This window comes from Podarcis tiliguerta (assembly GCF_965153285.1).
Source record: "Podarcis tiliguerta genome assembly, chromosome: 2".
In the NCBI taxonomy this organism is placed as follows: Eukaryota; Metazoa; Chordata; class Lepidosauria; order Squamata; family Lacertidae; genus Podarcis; species Podarcis tiliguerta.
In genome coordinates this window covers 59,560,419-59,575,707 of record NC_139535.1, presented here as the reverse complement: position 1 = coordinate 59,575,707, position 15,289 = coordinate 59,560,419, and the positions used below count along the sequence as shown (strand labels likewise).

The 15,289-nt window shown below is 43.5% G+C and overlaps 1 protein-coding gene across 2 annotated transcripts in view; it reads right to left on the bottom strand.

Annotated features, from left to right (window-relative positions):
- Positions 1–5,364: 5,364 nt before the first annotated feature.
- Positions 5,365–15,289, bottom strand: part of LOC310669344 (LON peptidase N-terminal domain and RING finger protein 1-like) — a 36,306-nt gene continuing 26,381 nt past the window's right edge. For both annotated transcript variants that reach the window (XM_083423222.1, XM_083423223.1), the window contains exons 8-12: positions 15,131–15,252; positions 13,990–14,148; positions 13,635–13,797; positions 12,850–12,996; positions 5,365–9,959 (exon numbers count right to left, since the gene is read on the bottom strand). In XM_083423222.1, coding sequence (XP_083279348.1) covers positions 9,795–9,959; positions 12,850–12,996; positions 13,635–13,797; positions 13,990–14,148; positions 15,131–15,252 — 756 coding nt within the window. In that variant the 3' untranslated portion in view covers positions 5,365–9,794. The remainder of the gene's footprint in view (positions 9,960–12,849; positions 12,997–13,634; positions 13,798–13,989; positions 14,149–15,130; positions 15,253–15,289) is intronic.

Here is a 15,289-nt window from a genome sequence, read left to right as displayed (position 1 = left end):
AAGATGCATCTGCCTGAGACTTTGGGGAGTCCCAGCCAGTCAGAGTAAACAGGTCTAGGCTAGATGGACAAATAAGCTTGGCATGGTACCAGATGGCTTTCTTTAGAAACAAATTCTTCACCACTGTGTGTCATCACTGCCGGCCCTCTCCCATCTTACATGACAAATGAAGCAGCGCAGCTCCCAGACAGTTTGTTTCCTGGCACGGTTTTGAAGCATGACTGCTGTTAACTTCTAACTAATTTCTAACTACATTTTAGAAATTTAGCTGCCACTGTGGTGTGGGGTGTGGGGTAGTGGGGGCTTCAGAAATCCTTACAGACAATCCTGCATTATTCTCATTTCCTGCAGCTTGAAGCCATTCGTTTGAGTCCTACCCTCAAGAGCAGGAGAAAACAAGCATGCTCCCTCTTCCATGTGACAGCCTTTAAAATATTTGAAGATGGCTATCATGTCTCCTCTCAGCCTCCTCTTCTCCAGGCTAAACATACACAGCTCCTTCAAGCGCTCCTCATAAGGCTTGGATTCCAGCCCCTTGATCATCTTGGTCGCCTCCTCTGCACACGTTCCAACTTGTCAACATCCTTCTTAAATTGTGGTGCCCAGAATTGGACACAGTATTCCAGGTGTGATGGGAGTTCTGGTCCAGCCACACTCAGAAGGCCGCAGGTTCCCCCCTCCTGCTTTAACATCACCAAGTCCATAAAAGGCAAGAAAAACCCTCGCCTGTCTCTGCAGCTTAGCCCACAGAAAATCTGGTTGTTTTGTTCTACCTGAAATGAAGGGGGGGAAGCATAAGTAATTTATTTGGAGTGTGAGAAGAGGGAAGGAGAAGAGGCCTCACAGTAATTATAGATAAGCAACCAAGCGTGCCATGCTATTAATGTCTGCTTGGTTCTAATATGGAGAAAGAATAGGAATCTGCATTTCCCCTCCCCCCCATTTTAATTCTTTTAACAGGCACTTTTCAAGACTGTGGCATTAAAAAAAAAAAGCCACCATTGCTCTAGTTTCTGTTGACCTCGGTAGAATGGAGCTGAGAGTCAAGTTAAAATGGAAGAACAAAGCAACAGCCCCTGGGCAGCCTGTGGATTCTGCCTTTTCATGTTCCTTTCGCCCATGGCTTTGAAGCAGTGGCTATTGGCCCTTTCATATATGAAAGGAGCGTGTGATGGCTTCAAGGTCTTAGGAGAGGCACAGCCACCCAAATCCTAAAAAGAAAGTGTCAGAAACACAGTGGAGTGATGCTAGTCACTGCGGAAGCAGGTGGAGATTTGCATTCAACCGCTGTGGGACGCGGGTGGTGCTGTGGGTTAAACCACAGAGCCTAGGACTTGCCGATCAGAAGGTTGGCGGTTCAAATCCCCGTGATGGGGTGAGCTCCCATTGCTCGGTCCCAGCTCCTGCCAACCTAGCAGTTCAAAAGCACCTTAAAGTGCAAGTAGATAAATAGGTACTGCTCTGGCGGGAAGGTAAACGGCATTTCTGTGCACTGCTCTGGTTCACCAGAAGCGACTTTGTCATGCTGGCCGCATGACCCGGAAGCTGTACGCCGGCTCCCTCAGCCAATAAAGCAAGATGAGCACCGCAACCCCAGAGTCAGCCACAAGGGCTATGATCTCCTCCATTGCTGTTCCATCTGTACAGGGGGAAAGGCCATAACTCAGTGGCAGAGAATCCACTGGCATCTCCAGATAGAGCTTCTTTATGAAGTCCTGGAGAGTGGCTGCCAGTCAGTGTAGGCGATACTGGATTAACTAAACCAATATAACATAGTATCCTATGTTATTTTGCTCACTTTAACTGCAACGTCTTTGTGAAAGGCTGTCACAAATACCTCTCCCCCCCCCCTCGCTGCCCCAGAAAGGTTCAAATTATAAGAAAAGGGGATTTCACTAGTCACTAAGAATAATGTCCTGACAGTATAAGCGGCTGGAGAATAGAACAGGTTGCCATGAAAAAGAACAGGCTTTTCTTTCTTAGAGGTTTTTAAGGCTGGGCAGCCATGTACCAGGGGTCTTGCTGGAGGGGTTGGACAATATGATATTTGAGGTGCCTTCTAATTCCATATATCCCCTAATGGAGAGATCCACATGTAAGAAGCATTTCATGTGTTGGCTGATGCACACACAAATCAATGTAGAACATTGAGGGGAGGCCCCATTAGCTAAAGTGGTACCTCAGGTTAAGAACAGTTTCAGGTTAAGAACGGACCTCCAGAACGAATTAGGTTCTTAACCCGAGGTACCACTGTATGTCCCTGTTAATTCTCCTTGACCTCTCAGCAGCTTTCAGTACTATCTACCATAGTATCCTTCTGAAGCAACAGTCCAAACTAGGGGTGGGTGCCACCGCTTTGTGGCGGTTCCAGTCCTAGTTGGATGGTGTTATTTGGGGAATGCTTTTCAGCCTCGTGGAACCTCCAATGTGGGGTTCTGCAGGGCTCAATCCTATTCCCTACATTGTTTAATATCTACATGAACCCATTGAGTGGGGTTATTTAGAGGTTTAGAGTACGTTGTCAGCAGTATGCTGACGACACTCGGCTCCATTTTTCCTTTACATCTTCAGGTGAGGCAGTGGAAGTGCTGGACTAGTGTCTTGCCTCAGTAATGGACTGGATGAAAGCCAACAAACTGACACTCAATCCAGATAAAGCTGAGGCACTGTGGTGGTTCTCTAGGCCGGATGGGTGGGAGATCACCTGTTCTTGATGGGGTTACACTTCCTCTGGAGAAGCAGGTTCATAGCTTGGATCTTGGATCCTTTGCTGTCGCTCAAGGCTCAGATGGCCTCAGTGGCCTGGAGTGCCTTCCATCAGCTTTGGCTTGTGGCCTAGCTACACCCCTTTCTGGACAGAGATAGCCCAACTACTGTTGTCTATGCTCTGGTAACCTCAAAATTAGATTACTGCAAAGTGTTATATATAGGGCTGACTCTGAAGGCGGTTTGGAAACTTCAGCTAGTGCAGAATTCAGCGGCCAGGTTGCTCACTGGAGCAAGACGGTTTGAGCATATGACACCGATTCTGGTAGCACTGGCTACCAGTTAGTTTCCAGACCCAGAACTGGTGTTGACCTATAAAGCCTTAAATGGCTCAGGACGGCAATACCTCAGGGACCGCCTCTTCCCATATGAACCTACCTGAACCCTGAGATCATCTTCTGAGGCCCTTCTTCATGTGCCTCCTCCATGAGAAGGCTGGAGGGTGGCAACTCGAGAATGGGCCTTCTCTGCAGTGGCTCCCCGTCTGTGGAATGTTCTCCCCAGGGAGGTTCAGCTGGCACCTTCATTATACACCTTTAGGCGTCAGGCAAAAACATTCCTTTTTAACCAGGCCTTTGGTTGATTTCATTGACATCCAATGCCTTTTTTAAATGTGGTGGTTTTTTGGGGGGGGGGTATTGGGTTGTTGTTTTTATTTTGATTATGTATTTTGTGGTTTTATATTTTGGTTTTATTCTGTGAACCACCCTGAGACCTCTGGGTATAGGGTGGTATATAAATTCAATTAACAACAACAATCTTCAAACTACTGACATTTTATCCTAGAATCAGTGGAGACTGGGTACTTTTTTTTTTCTACATAGTCCACACACATATAGATCTATTGCATATTTGTTTTGCTCCTGAAAAGCAATGGTGGAGAAACTGCTTTCATTCAGAAAGCAAAAGCTCACTGCCGATTAACTCTGCATTAACCTGCAGTGTGTCCGTTCGAACACAGATGTGGGCAGTCTTGGCAATTGCAGGCTTCCTTCTTCATTCAGCTGGGGGAAAGGTGCAAATAACCTAATCTGGGGGAGGTTTCAAATGTGTATCAGGTAAGGACACCCAGCCTTGCAGGTGGCAGGATCTGGAATGAATCTACATTGAAAGCAGCATATTGAGGACGAGCATGGACAATTCCAGATCAAGAAAAACGACATTTTTGTGCTACCAATGAGTCTCTATGCAGCCTGAGCTAGTTGGTTATATGTCCCAGACCAGCTACTGAAGCTTTGCTGGCCCAAACTGGAACCAGGCCACAGAAACTTGCAACTGAACCTGAACAGAAACAGCAAAATTAACGGTTCGCTCTGTGCATTATGTACCACTCCCCACAAATACTTGCGCATAAACGGAGTGCTTTGGTGCATTCGGAAATGGGACACTTGATTTGGGAGTCGAAAAGCTTGGATGCTGGAGGAAATAGACTCTTTCTATTGATAACCACCAGCGTGCTTAATTTTTCTTCCTTTGTCTGTGAAGTCCTCTGATCTATAATGACACCTAGTGGAAAGAGGCTTCATTGCAAAAGTACATCCCAATGCACTCAATACACTGCGCCGGCAAGAGATACATGTAACCCAAGAAGTAATACACAACCCATATGGCAAGGGGATGAACTGCTGGCCTCTTGCGCCATATGGTATATAGTAACCCCCTCCCCACCATCAGACTTGGGGGAGAACACCTTTATTGTACCCAACAGAATGCTTTTTGCAAGCCCGATTGCAATAGGAAGGTGCATTTTCAGAGAAGTCACAACTGAGGAAAGGAACCCTCCTCTCCCTGTGTGCGGCAACCCTTTGCTGAAAGCACAAACTAAGCTACAATTAGTCTTGGAAAAGGCTTTCTATCACCTGCATGCCCCCCCATGGTGATTTTAAGCCATTTCCTCTGCTTTTTTCCATTGCGTTGCCATACATCCGGGTTGTCCCTGACATTTTAGCGATTCGGCAAAATTCCCCCAAAGCAATTTTTACACCCAAAAAACAGGACATGGCAGAAATTTTCCTGATGTGTGGCAAGCCACTGATATGCAACCCCCTAGAGAGCAAGGGTAGACGTCCTAATGCCTTCCATATTTTGATGGACTGCAACACTCATCAGCCCCTATTAGTGTGGCCAAAAATCAGAGCTATAGGAGCTGTGCATCACATGAGCATCACATTAAGCACCCTTGCCCTAGAGACTTGGCCAAGAGGGAATATGAAGGGGGAGAGGGGGAGAGAGTCAATATCCCCCAAGCCAGTATCAGAGGCTGCAGGGGAGCGAAGGGGTGGGGAGCACCATTGCACAAGTTGAAGTCCTTCCTCAGAGCTGGATAGATGAATCCTGCCCACGGCTTTCCTGTATACCACATTACTCTGTTAGCTTCCACCATGCTTCACTTGAAAATACTTCAGGCCAGTTACAACTTTTTCATGTATCTGTGTACTGCCTCCCCAATTATGAGAGCATAAATACCCAAGTGATTGGAACTGCAAGGAGGAGGGGTCTTTTTGGATCTCTTTACAGCTGAAAGCTAGAGAATCCTTAAGGCAATTCCTGTGAAATATATAAACCTCGGATAGATCCAAGTAGACACAAACGCTGTGCTCAAAAACACAAAAGTTTATTAGTTTGATAAGAAAATAATAATAATAATTAGACCAGCAGGGAATAAAAAGATACAAATTCAAATGAATTCGGAGTGGAATAATTCCCTAACACATTTCCTACCAAGTAAAATAAACAGCTCACTTACAGTGGAATCCGAAACGCACTTTCCCAGCAGTGAGTCTCACTGAATTAAATGAGACTTACTCCTGGGCAACCGTATATAGGACCACAGCCTCAGTTTCTCTAAGTAATAATTTTGCAATGAAGAGAGAGCACACAAACACATTTTAAATACAATCCACACCCACATTTACAGATTTGGGGGGAAAGAGGGAAACAAGGAAGTCCATGTGGGGTTAAAACAAACACACACAAGCAGGATGAGTATATCTGCTGGTTGACTATGCAGTTTGAGAAATCTGCATAGACCCTCTGAAATAGACCCTCTGAAAACTGTCAGAGGGTCAGTAAAACAACTGCTGCCACCCTCTCTTCCTTCAACCTGGCCTGGCTCTGAAGTAGCTCCACCCTGAAAAAAAGGCACTTTCCAGTTAAGAAAAAACTTGTGCGTTTGTCAGTGGCTTTAAACACTCCCTTCATATTTCCATTTCCTATAGCATGTGAAGCAAGCAGCAGCAGCAAATCCCTTCCTTATCAGGGATATATATATACAAAGAGGCATTCACCATATTCCCACTCCATTGCTGGGATAGCCTCACTTCTCCTTACCCATAATTCCAAGGCCACGTGAACAGGCCTAGCACCCATAAGACTCCAATGCTAATTGGCTCCCTTTTTTACCTTCCTTGTGGAGACACAAGGTTGGACTGCAAAGGCTAAGCAGCCAGCTTTGAACAAGAGACTGCTCCACATGGTGCAGGACGGACAGCAGTTCCCCACACAGACTGGCTTGCCATGTACAAAAAGACTGAAGGTTGAGGCTACCAAGCTGTTACACTGACACCTCCGTGTATGAAAATGCCTCTGGGAAGTCAGCCTTAAAGTGTCTATCATACAAACTTCCTAGATACTCGAAATGAACCAGAGGGTTTTATTTTATTTTTACATGTTGAAAAGAAACTAGTACTGATTTCAAGAACCCAACTTTGCCCCATCCCTTTTAAGCATCATTTAACATCTTTGGTTGCAGAAGCTTATTATTCCCCTTAATGAGGCACATTGTACAGAAGAATGGGCTCGACTCAAATGCTTTAGAACAAGACATTTGAAAGAAATAAACAGCTGATGCCAGCATGACAAAACAGGCAGCGAGGCTGCGGAATCTCAATTATACTCTATAAATAAATATCACTTATCCTGACTTAGGACTTTTAGCTAATGGGAAAGATACTGTGATTGGCTGAAGAACCATGTCAAAATGCTGCACGGCTTATAATGTAAATAATATCTCTCCAGATGCTTCCAAATAAATACAGAATGAAATTCAAGATGAAAAAGAGAACCAGCCTAGCCACCCACCACAGAAAAATTCAGGACACTAGACGATGTTGATGTTCTCTGTTCCTTTGCAATCCATTAAAGAAAACAACATTTGCGGCGAAGTTTAAGCAGGCAATGAAAAATAAATAATTACAATGGTAACTTAAAGTACTGGTTTTCTTCTCCTTGCGTTTTTAAGAACAGAGGACTCATTCACACTTATGTTTACCCTGTTCCTTTCCCCTGGGAAAACCTACAGATTAGCAATGGATTGGAACAAGCAGCAATTGGGTTTTCTGCGGATTGCCATTTGCTCCAATTTAGTACTAAAGAGCAGGTTTTCCAGGGGAAAGCAGCCAGGCAAAGGCAAAACCACTTTGACTCGTTCATACAAAGTCCAGGATAAGCAGAGAACTGCTCAGACCTGTGCTTTCTAGGAGCTAACATGATGACCTTCCAAGTCTGTATACTAAACCTTCCAAACACAGTGCAGATTCCAGATTCAGAAGCTTTCAGACTGTAAGACACTTGCATCCTGTGAGAAAGCAGAGGTTACAAATATGGAGGAACGCTAGACATGGCCGAAAACTCACACCCATAGGCATTTTGGTAGCTTGGCACTCCCTAAGTTATCTGATAAGCAGAGCAATCCTAAATTTAGGAAGCTAGTGGAACTATAGCCCCGTTCCAAATTCCATTTAGGAGCAGGGCTACTGCCCGTTGAGCCAGGATAGGCAGAAAGGAAACGAGCTAATAAAATAAAATTTGACTTACACCACCCTTTTTACTCGCATAACAGTGTCCTCAACTTGACTCAAGACAGCAACCATTTCCAGACATGTTGTCATAATACTGATTTGCTTGGGTGATTTTCAGCAAGTTCTCTCCTTTCTCTTTGAACCATTCCTATCCTATTACCAGGTGGTTAGGCAGATGAACCTAGTAGGAAGGATTGTGGTTGCCCAGGAGATGGTGAACATGTGCTTTGCTAATTGTAATGTTTCAATTATTGGACAATCTGTCAAAATGATTTGGTTTTCTGAACAGAAGGTTCACCTGCCTACAATATAAAGTCTTAATTTTTCTTTCTAAATAAGAGGACCTGCAACACTATTATTCAATGTCATTGGGGGAAAATTTAAGGTCAACCAAAAAGCAACAGAGCTAGAAATCTGAAGACGTTAATAACAGGACAGTTGTAATCAAGCTTTGTTGCTTATTCCTCACATCTATGTCCTTCAGTTGGGTGGCAGTTGAGGTCATTCTGCCAAGTGCTTTTTATCTGAGGGTACTGAAGGGTACGCACCATCAGCACCTTTTTTTCTAGAAGAAAAGCACTGATTTGGCCTAATAATTGTTAATCATAGAATGGTAGCATTCGAAGGGACCATGAGAATCATCTAGTCTAACCCCCTGCAATGAAGGAATATGCAGCTGTCCCATACAGATGTCCAGCCTGCAACCTTGATATTATCAGCACCACAACATTCCCATCTTCTATGTAGGCAAGAGGTCTGTGGCACCTTAAAAGACCAACAAAATGCATGACCACTCATAGCTTGCAAAGCAGATTCCTATACTGGATACATTTATGTGACCATCTCCTACAATATCAGATGAAGTAGTGCCTTGGTTACAAAAACTCATAATCAGCTGGCATTTCAAGGTGTTTTTGTATTTCACGTAATTGCCTAGCCAGGCACACAATAACTAGGCAGTGCAACAGAGCTGAAGCCTTAGCCTTGTTGGTTGATGCTCTCAAATGTAGGGCGATTCTTGGCCAATACATGTTAGACCACAGCAACTGTTTTAGCTCTTTGCTCCATTCCGTAGAAGTGATTTCCAGAATTTAAATTTTCTTCTTCAAATCTCTCTGCAGTCATCTTTTAGAAGTTACATTGTTTTATTCATGAACAGCCTTTCCCTAATTATACCGCTTTGGAGTGTTACTTCCACATTATGTAGAAGTAGTTGGGGGGGTTATCACATGACTACAGCAGGGGTGGGGAATCTTTGGCTATTGTTGCTAATATTCCCTGACCATTGGCCACACTAGCTACAGTTAATGGGAGTTCCAGTCCAACAACATTGGGAGGCCCACAATTTCTCTATCCCTGGCTATACCCTTGTTCTCCACAGTTTTCTTCTCTTCACAATGTCTTAAGGGCCAAGCCACACATGACTCCTGTGGTGTATTCTCTCTCCCACAGAATTTTTCTTTAGTTAAAATGCAGCTAGCAGGGTTAAGGGGTACAATTTGAATTGAGGCTGAGGTGCAAGGGAGAGGCTTTAACCCTTTGCTCCTGCATTGTGGCCTTGAGGAAAGTCGCTCCCTTCTGAGGTAACAACCGAAGAAAAGAAAAGAAAATACAGATACCTGTATTGATCCTGTCTTTCTCTATCCTACTCTGTAACTTCAAGCAGATTGCTTAAGTTGAAATTGAAGAAATGGCACAATATACACAATATACATTTTGTAGAGCTTTGAATAATTGTACACAAGCATCATTAAACGACATAAGAGGACAAAGCCCAGGAAGTCCTAGCATTCATGGTGGGGTTTTGGTTTTTGCTTTCAAGGGATGTAGTTGCTCAGACGTTTCTTCACTTAGCACAATGGTAGTCAGGTTTCTTGGACAGATTTCACATCTAGATCACTGCATTCTTTTAGACCCAACAAGGCCAACTGAAAGTCTTTCAAGGGATATTTCCTGTGGACGGTACATCTTTGCTATTGAATCTTGCTACTATTGCACAACAGTTTCAGTTATCTGGTTCATGGCCTATTGCTGGTCAGTTCTACAATGAAAAGAAGTAACTGAAACACACAGAAGAAATAAAGAAATAGAAGAACAGGTTAAGGCTTTACCCCAACCCCAGAAAGAAAACTGGTAGGTGAATACAGCAAAAACCCACTTTGTTTCTGCATATATATATATATATATATGCATACGCACACAACTTCTCTTGGGAATGAGGCTTGAGAATTAGCTGTTGTAGTCACGACTTTCCAGAATGACATTCAGAATATGCTTCAGTTGAGTGAGACGAGCCTTCAGGGAAGTCTCAGAAAAGATCGTCAATTTGCGGGTCAAGTCAAGGGGCAAGATGGAGATAAGCCACCAACACCAAACTGGTCCATCTGGAGATGCCTTATGAGAAAACAAGGGAAAATACATTAACTCATTGTGCTGGGGGTTCCATATCACTTCATGGAGGAATCAGTTATGGCCTGTTCTGTTGCAGTAACTGAGGGCAACGAATCTGGCAACACCAAGGTATGTTAAGTAGCATAAAGGGATTGTTCCTTCTTTGGCTAATTAGTCTGCATTTCCCCACCTGCAACAGTGATGGCTAATGTATGCATCTTGTCTTGTTTATTATGTTACTAAGCTGTAAGCCCACCCCATGAGCTTCTGACATAAATTTCTTAAATAAATAGAATCCTTCAATTAATTTTATGATATTACTCTTCAGAAACATACACCTGTTGTTTCTGTGCTTTTTCTCTTTGCTTCGTTCTTACGCCTTTTCAATGTAAGCATCTCACAGGTTGTATGCTGCTCTGGGAGCACTATATTGAAAGGTTGCCTAGAAATTATCTAAATAAGAACGTAAGGGGGAACATAATGTCAGGACCCACACCAAAAATAACAACAGGAACCAAACCAAATGTGCCCCTTCCCCACTTAAGATCAGGATAAGGGCTGAGAACTCCTGAGAATAGGAAAGAGTTCCTTCTTTCAGAGCTGTAGTTCCTACTTCCATATTGCTTCAGAATAAATATATGCAGGTTTTGTGCTGTTCAACAAGATAATAATTCCTGTACTTTAATTAATCAACCAACCAACTGGGTAGAATTTGACAAAAGAATCTACCCAAATTAACAGGCTTCTTCACATGCTATACTGAATGAAGGAACAAACTGTCTCTACATATGTACAAGTGTTTGTATGAAAAAATATGCAAGTTGATTGGTACAGCTCACCTATTTGTGTACACAGGTACATAGATTGTGCACTCATTTAATAAGAAGAACTAGCAGTGCAAAGAAGCCCACCCATTACCACCATGAATTAGAAAATAGCTGCAGGACTGATTTGGAAAGTCCTTCACTTCCAGGATTTTTAAAAATGCATCAGGTAGTAAATCCTTCTACAGACTTCTCTTCTTGCCTCTGCTGCACAGCCCAAGATGAAGCATCTTGTGGAAAATGCATGAATAGGGATGACACTGTATTGATTCCATGGATATGGAAACAGAAGCCCTCCAACGACTGTCCATTGACCAAATATTAAGTAGCCTTTCTCTAGGAAATCACACAACCAATACTGCAATCTGCATTTCCCATCAAAAGAATTAAAGTTTACTTTCATGGGAAATATGCATTAAAAGTTCATATTTAATGGATGTATTGCATTTAAAAAGTTTACTTTTTAAAACTTTGCATGAACTTAAACAGTGAACAATCTTAAACTGCTTAGCACCCAATTTACTTGACATACTAAAAAAAAAAAACTAGTAACAAAACAATGAACCACATGCTCAAAAAAGAAAATACCATAATAGTTCCTTTTTCCTATTCCTTTTTTGTAATTTAAAAAACCTGCTTAGTTCCCAGGCAATAAATTTAGGCAATGTCTCTTGGGAAGCCATAAGAAAAGCTTGTAAATAGACCCATTTATCTATTTAGCAGTGTGCACATATTTTAAACATATGCTCTAGAAATAAATTTGGGAAAGAAAACAAATATTTCGATTCATCCCATGTCCCTTGAGAGACCAACGCAAGAGCTTAGTTTTCTGTAAAATTGTTCTTGGCTGATCAAATATGCCTGAAAATTACATATCGTGGTCTAAAGTTCAAGGTTGGGGTCAAAGGTTATGGTACTTTAGTGGCCTTGGGTAGCAAATTAACAAATGGACCAAATTTTCCATTCCCACAGTTAAGGTACATCGAGCAAAGCATCAATTTATCCATAGTGGCAGGCTGCTCTGAAAATATTATGATGTAAAGCTGGGACTGATGGAAGTTGTGGTTCAACAACACCTGGAGGACCACAGTGGGAAAGGCTGATGTTTGGTGCTTTAATATACAGCCAAGTCTTATTTGGTATACAAACAGAAATTCAACACTTGATCACGCTGGATCAAGTCTTATCTTCGCCTCATTCCTTCACTATTATTGTGTTCTTTCCCCACACAATTTAGCCAAGATTGGCAGGCGCCTGTAGAGATTGGCTACTGGTCTTTGAGACAGTCCACTGATCTCAGTAAGGCTATTTCTTAACTTCCTGCATCTCGGCAAGCCAACAAGAAGATGGAACAGATTAATCACAGGATGCAAATGATCGCACTGTTCCTGAGCTCTTTCAAAACAAGGCTGTTGCTAAACTTGGCAGCAGGCCATTTGCATCGCCATAGGCACAGCCACTTCAACAGTGTGAAAAGCATAACATTAACAATGGCCTAGGCTATTAGTATCCCCGTTAGGCTGAGTCAACGAGCTGTCACTTCACTAAAGGGGAGTTTGAGATGAGGGGCCAAAACCAACACAACTCCATGAACTACGGTAATTTTTTTCAATGCTTTTAAAACTAGCCTTGTAGTAATGCAAGTCAATGCTGCTTTTATCCACGAGTGCCATGCATCTACTGGTTCCTCACCTTATTATGTTATCTAATAAATGGTCCATGCATCTTGTATGTAGAATCCTGTGAGCATTTTGCCCATTGGGAAGGCAGCTAGGCCAGTGCAAACCTACAGTGTATATGCTCTATTAGGCTCTTAGGGTGGGCTTGCAGGAAATAGGATGCGTGCCAGTGCAAGTCACTCTGCACATTGTTGAAGCATCCAGATCTAACAAGACTGGATCTCCCATGATTTTTCAGCAAAAAGAGAAACAGACTGGGATGCGAGAGTGTCTGTATCATTAGGTACTTTTCTCCTATTCTGACCCTTCCCTCTGTTTCACTAGTACATTGTGCTTTTGAATCTGTACAGCTCCCATTTCTAGGAGCCTGGAGAGAGAAAGCGCCAATACCTGTATATCTTCCTCTTTCTCAGGAAGAGGTCCATGGTGCATCAAAAGCTGTCTGAAGGTGGTGTCTCCATGTTCATAAAATCTCTGAGTTAGCTGGTATGTGCAGTCATGAAGAATTTGAAGCTCAGCCAGTTCTTCTCCTTCCACCTTTGCAGAGAGAGCAGCAGATGGAAGAACAAAAGAAGTGGAGGTGATGGAGAAGGGGAAGGGGAAGGATAAGAAGGGCGGAAAGAGGGAGAAAAGCTCTGTACGAACAACAAGGCCTTGATTTAAAGGGATGTCAACTAAAGCTTTAGGTAACTAATTGGCAGTGGGCAAATTTTAGCTGGTGAAGCTGAGAGTTAATGCCATGCTTTCTTCTCTCCTTTTTGAGGTTATTTTGGTTTTCAAAGATGTCTCCTATTATCCGCACTGAATGGTGGCCTTTCCTTCTAACAATAAATTGGCTCTCCCACATCCATCAGTATCCTAAAAGGGCACGTTTGTGTGTCTGAAATTTTAATTTGATTAATCAGTTGAAAGGCAGATGAACACATCAGCTCAAGTTCCTTAATTGGAACCTACTAGTTTTGCATTTCTCCTGCACAGAACTTTCAATCAACAAAGTGCAGCTGTCATTGCAATGATTTAGTAACTCAGTAAGATGAATGCCTGCCACATACACCCCATCACCAAAGCTGGCGCATAAGTTATACAGCCAATGGAGGAGACGCCACTTTATTGCCTCTGTCCTATTCCGTGTTATGATTACTGTAGCCATAAGCTACATGGGGCACCTTACTCACCTTCTCATCATCCAGATACTCAATATCTGCAGTGTGGTAGCCATCTCTATGCCCACGTCTCAAAACATGGAACCTCCGTCTGCCTATGGTATCCACTAAAGAGCGTCCGTCAGGTAGAAATGCTATCTTCTGAATCTCCAGCATGCAGCCATAATCAGCAAAACTGAAGAGAAGGAAACCAATATTGAGATGGTTTCATAGAATAAAAGAATTGTAGAATTGTAGAGTCGGAAGGGACCTTAGGGTCATCTAGTCTAACCCCTTGCAATACAGGAATCTCAACTTAAAGTTCAATAGAGGAAGAAAGGGATTAGAGAGATCAGCGCCACTCTGCCAGGATCTCTCTGCCACTTACCTCTTCCCATTCTCATACATACACATGCCAAACATCTTTGTGCCAGTTTCCTGACACCTTCGCATCATGAGGCGGTAGCGAGGCTCAAACACATGAAGGGGACACACAATGCCTGGAAAGGACATTGTGCACACAAAGATTGGGATATTCTTAGTCAAGCTGCAGAAGGAAGGAGAAAGAAGCATAATTACATGCTCTCAGTGTGGCTAAAATAAATTCTACTTGTGCGTGTGCACATGTGAATAATTCGCTAAATTGGAGCTCTCCAGATGTTTCAGGCAACAATTCTCATCAGGAATGATGGGAGTTGTAGTCCAAAACATCTGGAGAGTGCCAAATTGGTGTATGTTCCACATGTAAAGTTATACAACTTAGAGATGCGGCACAAGCTCTCTCACACAAAATGAATCTAGGCAGCTGTGAAAGGCAGTCATTGCCAAAGGAATGGGGAAGACTGATCCTCTCCCTTACTCTTCACTTCCATGTCCTTTTCACACCTTTCACATTTTCTGGGGTCTAGTTGCCCTGGCAGGGCCCACTGGAACTGCTACCTATCTTATCTGATTCCTGAGACACTAGGCCCTCATGAAACATTGCTGCCAGAGCCCAACACTGCTTGAGGCCCCAAGCACTGCTACAGCCATGGAGCCACTGCTCTCCCATATCCTCCTCCTGCTAAATGGGCCTATCCAGCAGCAGAAGAGTTGGGGGCAGAGGACAGTTCAGACTCTGATACAGAAGAGCGGGCTGGAGAGGTGCGGGGCCAGGAGGCAGAGAGACAGGACACTGAAGAAGCCCAGAAGCCCAGCTCCACACAACTCCCCTTGATCTCCTAGGACATGAAGCAGGCTGAGCAGAAATCAGTCGTGTGCAGGTGAAGTATGAGACTGCTTAGGAAGACCCTGGGAGAGAGGAGCATTAATGGATACTGGGAAAGTGGGGTCCTTCAGTCCTCATCCCTGCCTCAATTGGGAAAGACCTGCAGAGAAGGGTGGCTGGGAGTACTAGGCCGGAGTGCTTCCGTTTCACTTTGAATGAAGACTTAACTTCACTGACTTCTGGAGATCTGTCGTTTTATTGCTCACCTACGCCTGACCTGAGCCCTGACACTACAAAACAGAAAGCAAAAGTCTCTGTTTACTTTGAAAGTTCTGCCATTTCAGCCTGGTGGACGCGTTTCCTGTCTGCAAGTTGTAAAGGGAAGACAGCCATCATGAGCTCCTCCAGCAGAAGAGTGGTGTTGTATTTTCCAGCTCTCAGGTACTGGAAGAAACCATAACATTGTAAGAAGAGTCCTGCT